Source organism: Schistocerca cancellata, chromosome 1 (assembly GCF_023864275.1).
Source record: "Schistocerca cancellata isolate TAMUIC-IGC-003103 chromosome 1, iqSchCanc2.1, whole genome shotgun sequence".
Classification (NCBI taxonomy): Eukaryota; Metazoa; Arthropoda; class Insecta; order Orthoptera; family Acrididae; genus Schistocerca; species Schistocerca cancellata.
Genome location: NC_064626.1, coordinates 825,569,985 through 825,589,048, shown reverse-complemented (window position 1 = coordinate 825,589,048; position 19,064 = coordinate 825,569,985). Strand labels below are relative to the sequence as shown.

The window sequence follows — 19,064 nt, the reverse complement described above, 5'->3', positions numbered from 1 at the left end:
ATCCTCGTTTTGCTTTTGTTGATGTTCATCTTATACCCTCCTTTCAAGACACCATCCATTCCGTTCAACTGCTCTTCCAAGTCCTTTGCTGTCTCTGACAGAATTACAATGTCATCGGCGAACCTCAAAGTTTTTATTTCTTCTCCATGGATTTTAATACCTACTCCGAATTTTTCTTTTGTTTCCTTTACTGCTTGCTCAATATACAGATTGAATAAATCGGGGAGAGGCTACAACCCTGTCTCACTCCCTTGCCAACCACTACGTCCCTTTCATGTCCCTCGACTCTTATAACTGCCATCTGGTTTCTGTACAAATTGTAAATAGCCTTTCGCTCCCTGTATTTTACCCCTGCCACCTTCATAATTTGAAAGAGAGTATTCCAGTCAACATTTTCAAAAGCTTTCTATAAGTACAAATGCTAGAAACGTAGGTTATTAACACTATGAGTGCGAATTACTTTGACGAATAATGGTATTTGTACTTCATTGCAGTAGACTACTGAATATGAGAGAAAAGTCTGATAAATGATTTAGATGTGAGTTATCTTCTATTCTATGGGTTGTATTGCAACAACATTAATTAATTTTATGTTCCTTGCCACAAGTAAGTACACCATTTGAAAATGACCGTCTCTGTGATGGGTGTTCACGAATCCATGTTAGTGCAGTGTCAAAATTTATACCATAGGAGATCAAAGATACGAGTCGCGTACGTTCGTATGTGTTATAGTGAAAGTGGAAGATTAGGGAAGGTAAATCTTCCCCAGTGGATGTACACGATCACAAAAATGATCAGTGAGAGCTGATCATAAACTGAGAAAAACATATCTACTAGTGAAGGTGAACCATCACTGTACTCGGCTAGGGTAAGGGTACAGTAGCATATTAACCACTAGTGAGGGCGTACCATGGCTGCTCTCGGGTTATTAACATTGCTTCCAACAGTGCTACCACGCATCAGCAGAATGTAATTGTCGTCAGTTCGTTATTGTTACGTTATACAGCAGTGTAGTTATGGTTTGCAGTAATGCAGTTACTGTTTACATTAGTGCAGCTGTGGTTGACAGTAGTGCAGTTACGGTTCACATCAGTGCAGCTATGGTTGAATCAGTGAAGTTCTACGAACATCTTAGGGTGGATTGGGGAAATCTGAATTATAATTCTGTCTTAATGGACAGGGAAAAGTACGAGTCACTTATCAGCAAGGCTAAATCATTAAAATCTGGACGGCAGAGGGACGGCAACGACTATAAGTTTTTGAAAAGATATGAAGGACTGAAAGTGAATGGAGTAACCAAATTAATACAACCTGTAACTGAAGAAGGTAAGATTAAAAATTATGTTTTTGATGAAGAACTGTATGATATTCTGCATGATGCTCATGTAATGACTGCTCACGGTCGACGCGACCGAATGGTGAAATGATTTAAGTCAAAGTTCTATAATATTAAATACAGAGATATCCAAATTTACCTTAGTTTGTATGAGCGTTGTTTACAGAAGCAAAAAGGTCAGAGAAAAGAAATAGTAGTGAAACCAATGCTGTTCAAGGAGCTAAACCCAGATGTCAAGTTCATCTCGTCGACTTCCAATCGCAACCAGATGGAGATTACAAATTCTTAACGGTTTATCAGGATCATCTCACTAAATTCATTGTTGTCAGCCCACTGAAATCCAAAACAGCTGAAGAGGTATGCGATAACATTATTGACATTTTTACGTTGTTAGGCGCTCCCTCAGTATTGCAGTCTGACAATGGTAGGGTTTATTAACAAAATAATGAGCAGCTTAACTGAACCGTGGCCCAATTTTGGGATTGTCCACGCTAAACCTAGACACAGTCAGAGACAAGGCTGGATAGATCGTGCAAATCGAGACATAGAAAATATGCAAACTACATGGATGCAGAAGCACAACACCGCAGAGTGGAGCCGTGCATTAAGATTTGTGCAGCTAATGAAGAAAAGCGGTGAACATTTTAGAATTTAAAGATCTCCGCACGAAGCAATGTTTGGCTGCCGTCATAAACATGGTCTGTCTTCTACAAGTTTACTTCCTGAAGCATTGATGAAGGTTCACTCTGAGGATGGCCTTGAAAATATAATTAATCAAGTAAGTGTTATCAGTGAGACAGGTACTGAAATGTTGCAGGATAATGATCACAGTAAATCTCCATTGTAAGAGAATAACATACCAACAGGAACAGAAGTTGAGAACAGGGAGGAAGAGAGTATTCCTGACAATAATGTCTACTGACTGACATTTTGACGAGTCAACTCGTGCTTTTAAAAAACGCAGAACTGAAGCGTACAAGTGATTAGAAAAACAAGCGCAAAGAATGCGGCAGTGTTCAGATCACTGCTTCCCAACAGTGGAAAAGGGCTGTACTGTGAGAGTACCAGTTCCCGACTTCGATGTAGGAAGAGGAGATATAAGGTCGATCTTGGGTGTCGTCCTCGAGACAACGGCCGATGGCTTCTACAGAATCGGGACGAGAGATGGTGTGCTGAGCCAACTATATGCACAGTAATAAATTGTTTGCTTTTAAATAACTATGGAAGGGACGATATGACGTGCCACTGTGGCTACAACTACAACATATTGTTTCAGGTCCCAGTTCAGTACTTGCCCTCTAAGAATAATCTCAAAGGAGTAAGTTACAGCAGAGAAAACTGTTGCCCTGAGGACAGTTGCGACGTCTCAGTCGATGGGAAGCGGCCAGGGGTTCTTCAAATGCAACTGCCAGCAAAAATGTCAGACTCTGAGATGCTTTTGCCAAACCAAAACCGTGTTGTGCAACTCAAAGTGCCGTGGTGCACGTCCTTGTTGCAATAAATGAATTTTACATAATATGACTATGTTTTCAAACTACAGGTGACAAATGCAACTTTCGAAGTACGAATGTTTTGTTATTACAGCCATGGTTCACATTCCTCATCTCTTGGCAGTGAAGGTATACAATCACTAGTGATAGTGGTGCACTGTCCCTAGTCAATATGTATTGTTTGACACAAATTGAATCAGTAATCTACTTTCACTAAATGGACCAGTGAAGGTGCAATATCACCAGTGATGGTATACTTCCCCTGAAACTTCCATTTCCACTATAACGTGTGCACTGGAAGATAAACAGTGAAACGTTTCCCCTCTCACTTTCTCCAACCTCCTAGTGGCCGCGCTACGTAGCCACCTGCCTTGTCATGACCAGTAAATGTACATCCTTAAACATCTCTTAACGTTAGTTGACATTTTTTGATTGGGTTGTTAGTTACTACATGAATATTACTACAAAATACGTCTAAGAACCGCGGGAAGGAAGAACTCTTGATTCGGGGCGCAAGTTTGACGACCACTGCTTTAGACCGAAAGTTACATTAGTCGAACATTGTTAGCTCAAGTTCTTCTTGTTGCAACATCGCATATGTAATGCCACAAATTAAATACGCAGTTTGAGGTTGTTCTCTGTTTCGATTAACTGACAGTCTCTGTAAAAGTGACTTCAGCGAGCGTTACGACACAGTGGCCAAAACAATGGACTCATATGGGGGAGTCAAATCACCGCACCCAGGTTGTCTCTAAACCACTGAAGACTATTACCACAGTAGTTCCTTCGGTACGGTCACGTCCGGTCTGTTCCTCTCTCCCATGCATCTCCAACTGAACTGCTGAACTGAACTGATTTTCATAAAGGCTTTCTTTTCTTTGAAAGTCTGAAAGTTGAGTCAACGGTCGTGCTATCATCAACAGAAGAGTGGGTCGAACAGCAAAGCATATGAGAGAAATAAACTGCGAATCTCTTGTAAGTAACACTCACGGCTTTCATATGATATGATTTAGGCGAACCATAGGAAACGTAAATCAGAATATGACTTCGATACCCGCCCCTCACGAGCAGAATTAAAGAATGCAAAACGATAGTTTTCCATCCTTCTTCTGTTGTGTCTTTCTACGACTCCCCAATCCTTTACACTTTCTGTCAAAAAAGTACGTTAAACAGCTGTAACTTTTATATAACTTAACATTAAAAAAAAATCTCCGTGTCTTGAGTAAAGCTGACATATTTCACCATAACAGACGTGTACCAGACTCTTGACTGCTTTTTAGAGACTCTCATAATTGGTTATTACAACTTCAATACCGTGAAGAATATTAAGTAACGAAATTATAATTATCAAGCGTATACAGTGCAGAGGAAATAATACACAATCAAATTTTCTGGTGATAAGGATATACAAGGTACGAAATTCATTAGACTTAACTGCCATCTCTGGCGGAAACAATATCTCATATTCGGTTGGTTTCGACTGGAACTGAACTTGAGTGACAAATACTGGTACGTCCTTCTACTTTACTCCAAATCGTACTAGCAGGTGAGTGGTAGACTGCGAGTCTTTCGGCAACCCAAAACCAGGTATTTTCAATGGGTTGGGTGTCAGGTGAACGTGCCGACCAAGGCAAGAACCGAACACCCTCTCTATTGGGAGTAGGACAGGACAGATTGGGCAACATGGGGCCTTGCGTTTGAAACATAATGTCACAGATTCTTCGAAGACAGGGTGCATCCACCAGCCGTAAAACATCAGAAATGTAAGGGCTGCTGTAAAATTAGTGGCTACGAGAACCAGAAGCTGATCACGTTGTGCTCCTAACAGTACCTCATACAATCACGCCACTTTAGTGCCCGTAAGATGGATACGAATGTAGTGTGGCAGCGTTCTCCTTGGAGACTCCACACACAGAAACTAGAGATCAGAAATGAGGTCCGTGTACTCTCTTTCAACTCGCCAGTGAGTCATGTGACGTCATCTCCGAGCTCGCCATCTCAGTCTGCCCGTAAACTCGATTTGTGAGTCTCCTCCGCAGTCCACTTGTCACCTGAGTCTGTTACCGGGTAGTAGACTCGACTCGCTCATAAAGGAGAGCGAGTACGCGAGTTCACAGACGTAACCGCGGACTCGCAGTATTTCCGCTGCATGGACCGACGTTCTGAAAAAAATTTCCGCCATTAAACTGTAAATTGCTATTCATTTACTGCATATAACATGATTTCAGCTTTTTAGTCATTCTCAAGTTCAAGCTCAAAAGTCTCAAAAATTACAGAAGCAAGCACTGGGCATGAATATTATTCCAAACCATTATGACGACTGAATTGTTGGCAGTGAAAATTGTTCTGTTAGTACATACATTTATATAGATAGAACTTATTCGAAGAAGCCTGTAATTTTATTTTCGTATTTAATATCTTTTAAGAGAGTGTCTAACAGTAACACACTTTCGAGACGTTTCCGAGTCTGTAATGACAGTATCAGAAAACACGACGTGAGGATGAAGCGCAGTCTCTAAACCGTGATTAATTATTCAATAAATTACATAAATCAATGATAAGTTGCACAACTCACTGTTAGCCCATTGACGCGAGATATAATAAACAAATGAATACAGAAATAGTTCTCTTTTTTGTTACAGGAACATAAAGTGGCGCTGCTCTGTGACCAATTTATGTTTGACACAGCATGTATGTTTTCTCATGGTTGAGGTGGAGCAAACAAGAATACGACCATTTTATTTGCACTGGACGAAATGTGTATGTTTTTCATGTGGCGCGGACTATACTCCTTCTCTAATGGAACACATTTGAAATTCTGCACTTTGCATCAACTGATTTTCGTCTTACATCCTCCACAGTGTTACGCCACAGGGTAGTATCGCCGGCGGACACTAAAAATTCGTCCAAGCTCTACCTTGGCAGCTCCTGGAAGTCAGATCGCCTCTGTCAATAGCCAGTAAACTGTCGGCTAGGGGGAGCTGAGCAAGTTACAGCAATCACGGAAGTTATTGCAGCACGAAGAAATGACCGAGCGCGCAAGTCTGCAAGCGAAGCACAATGACATCATAGAAGCCAAGAGATACCGTCATACTACTGAGAAAAGCTGAGTAAGGCTAGGCACAACACAACAACACATATCTAGCTGCCGAGCGAGCAGAAAAGAGCCTCTGAAAGTTGAAGCTGCAGAAGTCTGGAGCCACTAGGAGAGCTGTCCGCCACGATAGCCGAGTTGTCAGCGTGACGGATTGCCGTCCTACGGACCCGTTGAGGCGTAGCGCCGTATACCGATACTGCCTTGGAGGCGGTTAAGTGGGAGATGTGTCTCAGAGCTGGATAGTGACAGATGGTGACGCCAGACTGGACGCGCACGTAGTTTATGTATCAGCCGATAGAGGACAATATTGGATAGGGGGGACTGTGATTTTAGTTTCGATTGTGCCCACTAGAGTGCACTAGAGTAATAGAACGTTTTTCATAAACTGTTCTATTATTTTCATAAAATGTTATTATGTCTTTTTGCGTATGTAAAATGTTATAAATATGTTTTAGCAGTATGAATGATGCGTGAGTGTGGTTTAAGGTTAATATGAAGATAAGTGTTTAACGACTTATGTAGTAGGATTTAGTGTGGGAACATTTCGAAGATGTATGGATATGGACAAAGGGGATTTTTGTAGAATATATTTGTAAAGTAAGTTTATGGTAAAGGGAAAGTTAATTCAGGTATAAATAACAGTAATAAATCACTTTATGCATAAGCAGGACTTCAGCATATTAGATAATTACGTCGGTAAAAAGTGCAGTCGGTAGGTTTACTATTTTGCGATTGGTTATTGATGAAAAGCGCGGATTGACGCGGGACAATGTTGTTTTGCTATTGGCTGTTGAGTAAACTGACCAATGGTAAAGCAATATTCTTCGCGCGCCTTTCTCTGCCGGTAGAGAAGACTTAGAGTATTGTAGAGAGGAGTGGGAGCATAGTCATGAAACAGTTCGGACATGTGTCGTGGTCGTTCCGATGGAAACGATAAGTTACCGGATCTAGCAGTGTTTCATACATCGAAAGTGTGGTAAAGTGACGGCATAATTATTCCGATGGGCGTTTAGAAATTTCGGAATTTTTAAGTGAATTTTGTGACGAGTAAAGACATATACCGCGTGGCGTATTGAGCAGGTCGATGGCTAAAAACTGTGACTGCATTAGGTACCGACAAACTTAATATTTGGCGAGCATTCTCAATCAAAAACAATCAGTATTTTTGTAGCTATTACGTTTTCGGGAAACGCAACACCATAAACTTGCTAACGTGAGTGAAAGGGATTATGAGTGACTGTGTTAAGACTAGCACGGGCTTTGCAGTGATACTTGTTCACCCAAGGACAAAATTTTCAACCTTTCATTTCGTGTGAAAACTTTCTCCCGAAACGTAGATTAGTGACTTTAATTGCAGCCTGCTTTACGTCGAAGTACAATAGGTTTCGCTCGACTTCCCTACTGATGATATGCTGAGACAATGTTCACAGGTAGGTGCAGGTTCGTCGTAAAGGGACGGAAAGAACCGCACCGCCGCACCTGGCTCTATTCCCGGTTAGATCGGTGATCTTCTCCGCTCAGGGACTGGGTGTTGTGCTGTCTTCATCATCATTTCATCCCCATCCGTCGCGCAGGTCGCCCAATGTGGCGTCGAATGTAATAAGACCTGCACCAAGGCGGCCGGACCTGCCCCGCAAGGGGCCTCCCGGCCAACGACGCCAAACGCTCATTTCCACTAGGAGAGCTGACAGCGAGGGAAAACCAAGGACACGTGATGTCTTTGTTATCCGCACCGCCGCAGAGCACACGGGAAGCGCCAACTTAAATACCCCATCCTTCTTCACAAACGACTGATTGCTGAGTGCTGATTGCCGACTTCCCACTGCGTAGTGTCAGCTGCAACTGTCCAGTGAGAGGGGCTCGACTCTCGGCACGCCTTGCTTTCTTCGATCGTCTATGAAACCACGATTCCGGGTGGAAGGGCGCTGCCGCTGCCAGCTGCTTTGCGAAATTCTGAGGCAACATTGATGGGGTGCGGAAGCCACCATCACCCTGTAGGCTTGCTGGAAACTTGACCTGCGTGACCTGGACGCTGTCCACCATCCGCCTTCGAGAGGTGGAGCACTGCTGCTGCTCATCGCGTTCCTTTGGCAGACAACGACGCTGCCGGCTCCTGTCTCATAAACAGGCTGAGAGCCGACACCTGAGTGCCAGCGAGTACTTCATTTGGATTTTGGGGCTGACTCCTGAGTGCAAGTCTTCGACGTCAACGAGTGCAGTTTGTAGATCGACTCGTAGAGCTAGAGGCCCTCGGAATTCGCGGGTCATGAGCCGCTCAGTGGCGTAACAGCCGCCACCCGGCGCTTTGCTGCACTAGCGGTGCTACAAGTAGAGCGCTCGCCGTCCTTCTGGCCTTGATGAGGTGCTGCCCCGACGGCCTGGCTGAGGCATGGTGCCTTGGAAGCACAATCCTGTACTGCTGCCTGATAAACGTATTATTGTCAATGATGTTTTCTTGGCTTTCTCGAGTGTAACTAAGTCCTCAACCACCACATCCAGCCTGGCTCTCTCCTGATGAGTGTAGGAGTCTGGGACCGGACTCTTCCAACAGTCTCACAGAACACTGCTTCGTTAAAGGGCATCTGATACTGAGAATTTGTTATTTCACCTCGTCATTGCTACTTTACATCAGCAAGATCTTGCACTTATCTTCTGTGCTAACAATAAGTCACGACTAGCCTTACACTGCTGCAAGCTTCAGTAAGAGAGGACGAGTCGACGATATGAAGTGACCTCAGCGGCTCAGTTCTCGGGCTCGTCATACTCGCAGAACTACAGCCGGAACGAAGCACTGATGAAACTGCGAGCTTTGATTTGTGAAATACGCAATCCGCAACATTAGTGTCGTTCTCGCTCCGTTTCTGATCTTTAATAGAAAAGTCCATTCTGATTCTTATGCAGAAGAAGACTCGTCTGAAAACACGACGCGTGGTGACACTCCCGTGTCGAGTGTTACCCGTCTTTCCGCAGACAAGCCAGTTTCTTGGCTCAAGGTATGTGACATAGCTCTACGAACCCTCACGGGTGAGCTAACAGTCTGTCTTGCCTCGGTAGTGTTTGTCAAATGAGACAATCGTGCATGACGCTGAGCCTCCTAAACCCATCTGCTCTGTATTCCTTGTCGAGTTCTGACACAACAGAATGTTTCTAATTCATAAACGAAGCATAACACACTATTCTCACAGACATTCGGCATTCAAATGTTATTTCTGAATGAGGAGACTACTGCATAATCTTTCCTTAGACAGGGAGAACATTAATAAAATCGACAAACTGGAGGGATGGATTCCTGACTAGAAATAGTGGAAAACAGGTCCTATAAACATGTGTTGGGAAATCCGTTGTTGCTATGGTAGGTGGCACTGACGAATGAAAGTTTCTCAGACCATGTACCGTGTGTTTCTTATGGGTTGCAGGCTGTGAATTGACACAGCACACTGTAAGCAGAAGAATGGTCCGGCATTCACGTCGGGAACAAGCCGAGATGGTGATTGTGTACGTCCAAGCAGCTGGAAACGGCCGACAGGCAGAAACTAGTCCCCCCACATCTGGTGTACGCACAGTCCCCGCACTTTCGTCTGTCTGAAAGGATCCATGGTCACAGAAATGCCTAAAAAGGGCTCGAAATGTTGTGTGATGTGGCTGGTGTCTGTGAGCGTACTCGTTTTGGCACAGCCGTGCTGCCTCTCGACCGTTTCCATCTGCTTGGCTGTACACACACACCATCTTGGCTTTTATCGACACGAATATCGGGCCCTTCTGCTGCTTACAGTACTCTGCATCAATCAAACAGAATCCAACACACAAGAAAGACGCGACAGGTTGTCAGAGGAATTTTATTGTCAGCGCCATCTACCGTGGCAACGATGCATTTCCGAACGCATGTTCCTAGACCAGTTTTCCTTAATTTCCAATCGGGAATCCGTCCCTGCAGTTCGTCGCTTTTGTTAATGTTAACTCTGTACACGAAATATAAATGGCGTTACTCCTATCTACTTTGGCCGATTGCGCTGAAATGCTAATCATTTGCACATCCAAGCGTCTAGTAAACTTCAATCCAATTTGAAGTCTGTTGCATGTCGACATAATTGCATTGCACTTTTAACGACCAGCAGAATAATTAATCAGTACTTACTAACACGTCAGCTTAAATATTTTTGTGACAAAATTAGGTGATTCTTTGTGTGTCATACTTACTTAATTTTTAGAACTTTATCGAAGTGCCTTGGTAATGAAGGTCCAAGCAAGACTCTGGAGTTATTAAGACGGTACATTTGTATTTGGGTTGGGCAGGTTTCATGTCCTCGACCAGCCATCCTGATCTACGTTTTCTGTGTATTGCTTCAACCACAATTTCACTGATATGATTTTAATCGTTACCGATTTCGGCCGTTCATTCTCTATGTTCAGAAACCATTTGCTCCTTAATACTTTTGGTTTCTGGAGATGATAACGTTTGACCAAATCCGTCACCGTTAAAGATGTGCTCCTGTAGTTTTGTCTAGACGAAATACAAATTAACATGTCTCAGTCACTTTTCTCCATGGATAGGCTGTTGTTTTCTCGATTGGACCAGAGGTCGGGATGGTTCCTCGGAAAAGGCCATGACCAACTACCTGCCATACGTTTGTTCATCAGGGGTATAGTCTGTACGGCGGAAGAAGAGTCCTTACCGTTAAAGTGGATTTCAGGGGGCTGCCACTCACATCTATATAACCAATCACCTAACGGGATTTTGTGTAGGTTTCCATGGGGACACCTCTGTGTTTCAGCAAATATCTAGACGATTGCTGTTTTCAGTCACGCTTCGGTACCGCCAGCAGTGTCTTGTGCATCGCAATTCAAAGGTGGATTTAGCACTGCCAGCTGACAGCACACTTCTTTCGCGACTCAGAGCTCCGTCTCTTTCGAGTATGGTGTCAGTAGAACGTCGAGCCCTAGCTGTCCATTCCATTTATAACAAAATAGGAGTTTTCAGGAAAGGTATAGGGAATTATTTCTGTGAGGGCTCTCGCACTGCACCATAACCAGCACAGAAATTGGAAATTTGTGGTAAGGTCTTAGGGGACCAAACTGCTTAGGGCATCGGTCCCACTACTTACACACTGCTTAATCTAACTTAAACTACACTACCGGCCATTAAAATTGCTACACCACGAAGATGACGTGCTACAGACGCGAAATTTAACCGACAGGAAGAGGATGCTGTGATATGGAAATGATTAGCTTTTCAGAGCATTCACACAAGGTTGGCGCCGGTGGCGACACCTACAACGTGCTGACATGAGGAAAGTTTCCAACTGATTTCTCATACACAAACAGCAGTTGACCGGCGTTGCCTGGTGAAACGTTCTTGTGATGCCTCGTGTAAGGAGGAGAAATGCGTACCGATGGGATGGGATTGTAGCCTACCGCGATTGCGGTTTATGGTATCGCGACATTGCTGCTCCGTTGGTCGAGATCCAATGACTTTTAGCAGAATATGGAATCGGTGGTTTCAGAAGGGTAATACGGAACGCCGTGCTGGATCACAACGGCCTCGAATCACTAGCAGTCGAGATGAAAGGCATCTTATCCGCATGGCTGTAACGGATCGTGCAGCCACGTCTCGATCCCTGAGTCAACAGATGGGGCCGTTTGTAAGACAACAACCATCTGCACGAACAGTTCGACGACGTTTGCAGCAGCATGGACTATCAGCTCGGTGACCATGGCTGCGGTTAACCTTGACGCTGCATCACAGACAGGAGCGCCTGCGATGGTGTACTCAACGAGGAACCTACGTTCACGAATGGCAGTACGTCATTTTTTCGGATGAATCCAGGTTCTGTTTACAGCATCATGATGGTCGCATCCCTGTTTGACGACATCGCGGTGAACGTACATTGGAAGCGTGTATCCGTCATTGCCATACTAGCGTATCACCCGGTGTGATGGTACTGAGTGCCATTGGTTACACGTCTCGGTAAACTCTTATTCGCACTGATGGCACTTTGATCAGTGGACGTTACATTTCAGATGTGATACGACCCGTGGCTCTATCCTTCATTCGATCCTTGCGAAACCCTGTATTTGAGCAGGATAATGCACGACCGCATGTTACAGGTCCTGTACGGGGCTTTCTGGATACATAAAATGTTCGACTGCTGCGCTGGCCAGCACATTCTCCAGATCTCTCACCAACTGAAAACGTCTGGTCAATGGTGGCCGAGCAGCTGGCTCGTCACAATATGCCAGTCACTACTCTTGATGAACTGTGTTATCGTGTTGAAGCTGCGTGAGCAGCTGTACCTGTACACGCCATCCAAGCTCTGTTTGACTCAACGCCCAGGCGTATCGAGGCCGTTATTACGGCCAGAGGTGGTTGTTCTGGGTACTGATTTCTCAGTGTCTATACACCCAAATTGCGTGAAAATGTAATCACATGTCAGTTCTATTATAATATATTTGTCCCATGAATACCCGTTTATCATCTGCATTTCTTCTTTGTGTAGCAATTTTAATGGCCAGAAGTGTAACTTACGCTAAGGACAGTACACACACCCATGCCCGAAGGAGGACCGAACCTCCGACGGCGCGAGCCTCGCCAACCATGACAAGACGCCATAGACCACGCGGCTACCACGCGTGGCTACTAGCACAGACTAACTAGCATAAGCTAAATAAAGCTGTTGTACGTACTGAACACGAGAGGTGCCTGGAAGGTGGCGGCATTGGTGGCGCTGGCGAGCAGAGAGACTGCGAAGAAGAGCGGGTAGATGGACGCCGTGAACGCCATCAGGCAGTGCGTCACAGCGGAAGACACCGCCGACAGGAAGAAGGCGGGCCGCCGACCGTACCTGCGCCGCACAACACACACCTGCCGGTCACCGGCCTCACACAGGCGCTCAAATGGTTCAAATGGCTCTGAGCACTATGGGACTTAACATCTGTGGTCATCAGTCCCATAGAACTTAGAACTAATTAAATCTAACTAACCTAAGGACATCACACACATCCATGCCCGAGGCAGGATTCGAACCTGTGACCGTAGCAGTCACGCGGTTCCAAACTGAAGCGCCTAGAACCGCACGGCCACACCGGCCGGCCACACAGGCGCTGCACATGTCTACCTTATATACTGTGTTAACACTAACTCTAAAGATAAAATTTCGGAGGTTGTTCACAGATATTTTCTAAACATTTTCGTGTAAAAGATTTTTTGTCTCTTGTGGTTCGTTGCAAAGCAGTAATGTAATTATGACTTGTTAGGTTTGTTACCCCGATAACTTTTGTTTCTCTCAATATATCTTCCCAAGAGTACAAAAGCCTGAATATGAAATCACTGAAGCGTGCAACACAAATCACAGAGTACTGCAACAATCCTCTGATGTTAAACTGCTGCGACATCTTTGTCGTCGCTGTAGGAACAGCTGAGTACAGCGTCGTCGTAGCACTCTTCCTTTGCATCCATACATGCGATGCGAATTGATCAAATTTTCGTCAATAGATCTAGCCACACTATTGCGAATCACTGTTAACGTCCAACTCACATTCCAAATAAACAACAATTTCTGTTGGTGACAAGTCAGATATATGTACAGTATTTAACAATCATTTTCTGAGCATTGTTGGTGAACTAAATAAAAACTTGGTATCTACAGGAAATCATATAACTCCCTTGGAAAATGCCTTTCCAAGACTGATGTCTGAAAAATTCCTCTGTGATACTGACAAGGGGGACATTGAGTCAATAACTAAAACACTGAAGACTGAGGACTCTCATGTATATGATGGAGTGCATAGCAGAATATTAAAGTACAGTGTTGCACATGTTAGCCCTATACTTAGCCATATTTGTAATTTTTCCTTTAAGGATGGTCAGTTTCCTGAACGATTAAAGTACTCAGTAGTAAAGCCCCTTTATAAAAAGGGAGAAAGGGATAATGTAGACAATTTCAGGCCTGTTTCTATGCCATCAGTGTATTCTAAAATTATTGGAAAGGCTGTGTATGTAAGGATAATTTATCATTTTATATCACATAACTTGCTATCAAATGCACAGTTCGGCCTTAGAAGTCGTTTAACAACTGAAAATGCTATATTCTCTTTTCTCATTGAGGTTCTAGATGTATTAAGCCAAAGGTTTCGAACGCTAGGCATATTTTTTGATTTCACTAAGGCGATTGATTGTGTTGATCACAAAATATTGCTCCAGAAGTTAGACCATTACTGAATACAGGGAATAGCTCGCAATTGGTTCACCTCTTATTTTAACAAAAGACAGCAAAAGTGTTGAGAATGTGTGTGATGTGGAGTCTGAGTGGGCTACAGTCAGATGTGGGGTGCCTCAGGGATCAGTGTTGGGGCCACTCCTGTACCTTATTTATATAAATGATATGCCCTCTAGTATAACAGGTAATTCTAAGTTGTTTCTGTTTGCTGATGACACTAGCTTGGTAGTAAAGGATGTTATGTGCAACATTGGCTCTGTTTCATATAGTGCAGTTCGTGACATAAGTTCATGGGTTGCAGAAAATAAACTAACGCTAAATCACAGTAAGACTCAGTTTTACAGTTTCTGACACACATTCAACGAAACCTGACGTTTTAATTTCACAGAATGGGCATATTCACTAGGTGTTCAGATAGATGACAAACTGTCGTGGAAAGCCCACATTCAGAATCTTGTTCAAAGACTCAATGCTGCCATTTTTACTATTCCAACGGTATCTGAAGTAAGTGATCGTTTGACACGAAAGTTAGTCTACTCTGCTTATTTTCATTCGCTTATGTCACATGGTATTATATTTTGGGGTAACTCAACCCATTCTAAACGGATATTATTGGATCAGAATCGGGCTGTTTGGGCAATAAGTGGGCTACCAATACCGGCGCTTTTCTCTACCACTTCTAATGTCCCCACAGCAAATACCCTCTACCACGCACCAATTAATCATTTTCAATCAAAATATCCACATTCATTCACTTTGGAAAAGTTACCTGATCTGATTTTCTCGTAATATATGTGGCGACAGCTCGTCGACGCCAAAGTATTTTCTAGTGCATTTATTCTTTGAAATAACAGAGATGCATATATGCATTCTCCATGGTTGTTAGAGTGGTAACTAGGACAGCTTCTGGGGCATCTGTTGAGGGATTGACGTGTTTCTGAGAGATACATATTCTGCTTTTCTTCTCGCTGAAGCGAGCCAATTAACATTTGTGACGCTAGCGGTTTGTTATCAAGAGAAAGAGAAAGAGATTGTAAAAGGAAAATAATTAAGGCGTGGAATCACCGGAGATCTAGACATGTAATGGAGATGGTTTTAATACTCGAATTCCTCCATAAATAAGGTTTGTGACTTTTTTGTTCTGGAGTGAATGAACGAATGAGTTTTTTCTGAATCATTTGTTGATCACGTTGGACCTGTAATTAGTGGGGAAGTTTCAGCTGTGTCGAAGAGAGCCTGCAATCACTGAGTCTGTGTTAAATCGTCCAAAAAGGCTTCGTACACATCTGGAATTCGCAATCTTTCGTAAAAGGAACAAATTGTCCAAACGATTGATTCTCACGACTGACCGCAGTGTTTAATAGTAATAATAAATGTAAAGATCTGTTACAGCAAGCCAGCCGCTGATTACCAAGACGAAGGACTCCACCAAAGATTCTATTTGGCTGATTCTTTTTATAACTATATCACGTAATGAAATCTTATATTAAAAACTATATATACACTCCTGGAAATTGAAATAAGAACACCGTGAATTCATTGTCCCAGGAAGGGGAAACTTTATTGACACATTCCTGGGGTCAGATACATCACATGATCACACTGACAGAACCACAGGCACATAGACACAGGCAACAGAGCATGCACAATGTCGGCACTAGTACAGTGTATATCCCCCTGCGCAGCAATGCAGGCTGCTATTCTCCCATGGAGACGATCGTAGAGATGCTGGATGTAGTCCTGTGGAACGGCTTGCCATGCCATTTCCACCTGGCGCCTCAGTTGGACCAGCGTTCGTGCTGGACGTGCACACCGCGTGAGACGACGCTTCATCCAGTCCCAAACATGCTCAATGGGGGACAGATCCGGAGATCTTGCTGGCCAGGGCAGTTGACTTACAGCTTCTAGAGCACGTTGGGTGGCACGGGATACATGCGGACGTGCATTGTCCTGTTGGAACAGCAAGTTCCCTTGCCGGTCTAGGAATGGTAGAACGATGGGTTCGATGACGGTTTGGATGTACCGTGCACTATTCAGTGTCCCCTCGACGATCACCAGTGGTGTACAGCCAGTGTAGGAGATCGCTCCCCACACCATGATGCCGGGTGTTGGCCCTGTGTGCCTCGGTCGTATGCAGTCCTGATTGTGGCGCTCACCTGCACGGCGCCAAACACGCATACGACCATCATTGGCACCAAGGCAGAAGCGACTCTCATCGCTGAAGACGACACGTCTCCATTCGTCCCTCCATTCACGCCTGTCGCGACACCACTGGAGGCGGGCTGCACGATGTTGGGGCGTGAGCGGAAGACGGCCTAACGGTGTGCGGGACCGTAGCCCAGCTTCATGGAGACGGTTGCGAATGGTCCTCGCCGATACCCCAGGAGCAAAAGTGTCCCTAATTTGCTGGGAAGTGGCGGTGCGGTCCCCTACGGCACTGCGTAGGATCCTACGGTCTTGGCGTGCATCCGTGCGTCGCTGCGGTCCGGTCCCAGGTCAACGGGCACGTGCACCTTCCGCCGACCACTGGCGACAACATCGATGTACTGTGGAGACCTCACGCCCCACGTGTTGAGCAATTCGGCGGTACGTCCACCCGGCCTCCCGCATGCCCACTATACGCCCTCGCTCAAAGTCCGTCAACTGCACATACGGTTCACGTCCACGCTGTCGCGGCATGCTACCAGTGTTAAAGACTGCGATGGAGCTCCGTATGCCACGGCAAACTGGCTGACACTGTCGGCGGCGGTGCACAAATGCTGCGCAGCTAGCGCCATTCGACGGCCAACACCGCGGTTCCTGGTGTGTCCGCTGTGCCGTGCGTGTGATCATTGCTTGTACAGCCCTCTCGCAGTGTCCGGAGCAAGTATGGTGGGTCTGACACACCGGTGTCAATGTGTTCTTTTTTCCATTTCCAGGAGTGTAGATAAAGAAGAGAAAGAGAGAGAGCGAATGAAAATAGAGATAATACTAATAATCCTCCATTAGTCTAATTTTGTCGCCTGTCTTATCTCGGATCAGCCAAGAACTGGGAGGGCCTTACTTTACTGTATAGACTTATGTGTGAAGGTGAAGGGATTTTAAAGACAACAGGTACACGTCTATACAGACGCGGACGCACATAACGGAGGGTTGTACCCTCTGCAGTGGGCGAAGTGCTAGCGCAACTGGGGCGCTTCTCCTTCTTACATGAAGATTGGTGTGGGATGTCATGACGGTTTGATGTTTGTATGACTTTTGTGCTGGCTTTTTTTTTTTAATGGTGAAGGGATAGTTAGAGCGATAGTAGAAGAGGTAGGGAAAACGAATGGCCCAATTGACCAGCCAGCGTGGTTTTATAAGATTACAGGACAGTAGAAGGGACAGTAGAAGAGTGTGGAAAACGAATGGCCCATTGGCTAGCCGGGAGCTATAACTAAGTGATAGAGTAAAGGATAGGAGGAAGAACAGCATAAGTTGAAAGAAAACGAAAGGCCATTTTCCTGGCCTCTTCTTCTTGGCGGCATCTTGAGATGGTGGTGGCAGACAATCTTTAGGTGGTGGAGTGGTTGGGGGGGGGGGGGGGGGGGAGAAAGAGAAAGAAGTCTGAGAGTGACAGATGAAGAAGTGAATAAAAGGAGAGCCTGTCGTGATTAGGCCGGTAGTGGGGAGGGTGTGGGGCTGATGGGGGTGGCATTCTGTGGAGGGTGGATGACATGACTAGGGGAGATGAGTCGATGATATGAGAGAGAGAGTAGTCGACATGAAGTGAGGTGGCTAGTGTGTGCGAAGTCATGGGGGGCGGTATAGGAGGTCTGGCCATCGAGTGGTGGCCAGACGATGGACACGGGTGCCCAAGGAAAGGATTAAGGGATTAAGAGAGTGACGGGTTTGTTGGTAAAAGTAAGTGGCAGCGGAAAGGATGCGGGCTCGAAGGAGAGGCACCTCGGCCAGGATGTGGAGCTCTTGGGTTGGTAAGTCGAAGGGGAGGTGGAGGGCACGCCGGAGAGCCCGGTTCTGGACGGTTTGGAGTCGGCGGAGGTGGGTGGGGGCAGCATTGCCCCACACCACCACCGCATATTCAAGGATGGGGCGAACAAGGGAGGTGTACAATCTAACAGCAAGGTGTGAGGGGAGTGAAGAGGTTGGATTGATGAGAGGGTAGAGCAGGCATAGCCTCCCCATTGCCTTACGACGCACCTGGGGGCGCCATGTGAAGCGCTGATCCAGGGTAACACCCAAGTACTTCGCAGTACGAGTCCAGGGGACTGGGGTACCAAGGACCGTCACCTGAGGGAGCCGAATGGGAATATGGCGTCGGCAGATGATAAGGGCTTGGGTTTTGGAGGGATTAAATTCCAGACGCCAGGTCCTAGCCCAATCGGTTAGGGAATCTGTAGCCCCCTGGAGCCGCTGTTGAAGACCTGCCGCACTCCGAGAACGAGAGAAGAGTGCAGTATCATCTGCGTAGAGAGCTAAATGTACCCTCGGCGCAGAGGGCAGATCGGCTGCAAAGAGGGAGTAGAGTAGCGGTCCAAGTACGCTGCCTTGTGGTACTCCTGCCCTGATGCGTCGTCGTGTAGATTTCTCGTCAGGGATCCTAACATGGAAGGTGCGACCTTCCAGGTATGTGACTATTAGCCGTACATGGGACACTGGAAAGCCGAGGGAAAATAATTTGTAGAACAGCCCTTCGTGCCAGACCGAGTCAAACGTTCTGGACACGTCGAGGAGTGGGGCCCCGAAGTACTCCCTACGTTCTATGACGTCCAGTGCCTCTTCTACAAGGCGCAGGAGTTGGTGAGTGGTTGCGTGTCCCTGCCTGAAGCCAAACTGCTCATCAGGGAGGACTCGTTCTCGGGAAATGTTGACGAGCAGTCGTTTAAGGTACAGCCTCTCGAACACCTTGGAGATGGCGGGCAAGAGGCTGATGGGGCGGCAGTTGGCAG

General features: G+C 45.6%; 1 protein-coding gene across 1 annotated transcript in view; it reads right to left on the bottom strand.

Moving 5' to 3' along the window:
* Positions 1 to 19,064, bottom strand: part of LOC126162392 (solute carrier family 22 member 7-like) — a 110,490-nt gene that overhangs the window by 54,327 nt on the left and 37,099 nt on the right. The window contains exon 4 of the mRNA XM_049918875.1: positions 12,605 to 12,762. Within this exon, the coding sequence (XP_049774832.1) occupies positions 12,605 to 12,762 (158 nt within the window). The remainder of the gene's footprint in view (positions 1 to 12,604; positions 12,763 to 19,064) is intronic.